We start from the raw sequence: 686 nt of genomic DNA, 5'->3' as shown, positions 1-686 counted from the left end.
TGCACCAAACAGCCACCACCACCCCCGCCCCCCAACCCGGCCGGGACCTGGGAGCCTACGCGATGACGTTGAAGGCGTCCTTGTTGGACAGCTGCTCCTCCAGCAGAAGCCGCAGGGAGTGCTGGATATGAATAATGTACATGGAATTGGTCGCAGAGATATCGAGCAGTATAACCACCCTGAAAAGAAACACAAGCTTTAAGAAGAGAACGGAATCGCCCGGATAGTGTTCGTTTTGTTCCATTTTACTATTTAACGCTTTTTCCGGGAGAACTCTTCACATGCCGGATTCACAGCCAGCTTTCGAAACCTTCACGTGGTGTGAGGTCAACGGAGGTGAGTTTACAGCAGTAGACCGGGGAGGCCGTGGAACCTTCTCTCCCGGGGGGGGGCCCTATCATGGAATAACGTCTCACCGTGAAGACAGTTTCAGGGGCAGGGGCTGCGTCTGATGACTCTCAGCCGGCGACTTTCACACGTGTCCTCGTTTCGAAGCCCTAGCGTTCAGGATCATTACATTTTTAACAAGGTAAGCAAGTCAGACGGGGAAGCTGTGTATCTAGGCCACTGGGAAATGTTCGTGTCTCCCCAATTCTGCTCTGTTTTGCGATCTCTAGCCACATTCTACCTGCTCCTTCTCTTACCATTTCTGATCTTACATTCCTGCCTCCTCTACGGACAGCAGA

General features: G+C 52.5%; 1 protein-coding gene across 1 annotated transcript in view; it reads right to left on the bottom strand.

Annotated features, from left to right (window-relative positions):
* The window catches only part of VWA3A (von Willebrand factor A domain containing 3A), a 69,610-nt gene that overhangs the window by 36,533 nt on the left and 32,391 nt on the right, over positions 1 to 686 (bottom strand). Inside the window, exon 13 of the mRNA XM_023523815.1 lies at positions 60 to 179. Within this exon, the coding sequence (XP_023379583.1) occupies positions 60 to 179 (120 nt within the window). The remainder of the gene's footprint in view (positions 1 to 59; positions 180 to 686) is intronic.

Source organism: Pteropus vampyrus, unplaced genomic scaffold (genome assembly GCF_000151845.1).
Source record: "Pteropus vampyrus isolate Shadow unplaced genomic scaffold, Pvam_2.0 Scaffold417, whole genome shotgun sequence".
NCBI lineage: Eukaryota > Metazoa > Chordata > Mammalia > Chiroptera > Pteropodidae > Pteropus > Pteropus vampyrus.
This window is presented reverse-complemented; position numbering and strand designations above follow the sequence as displayed.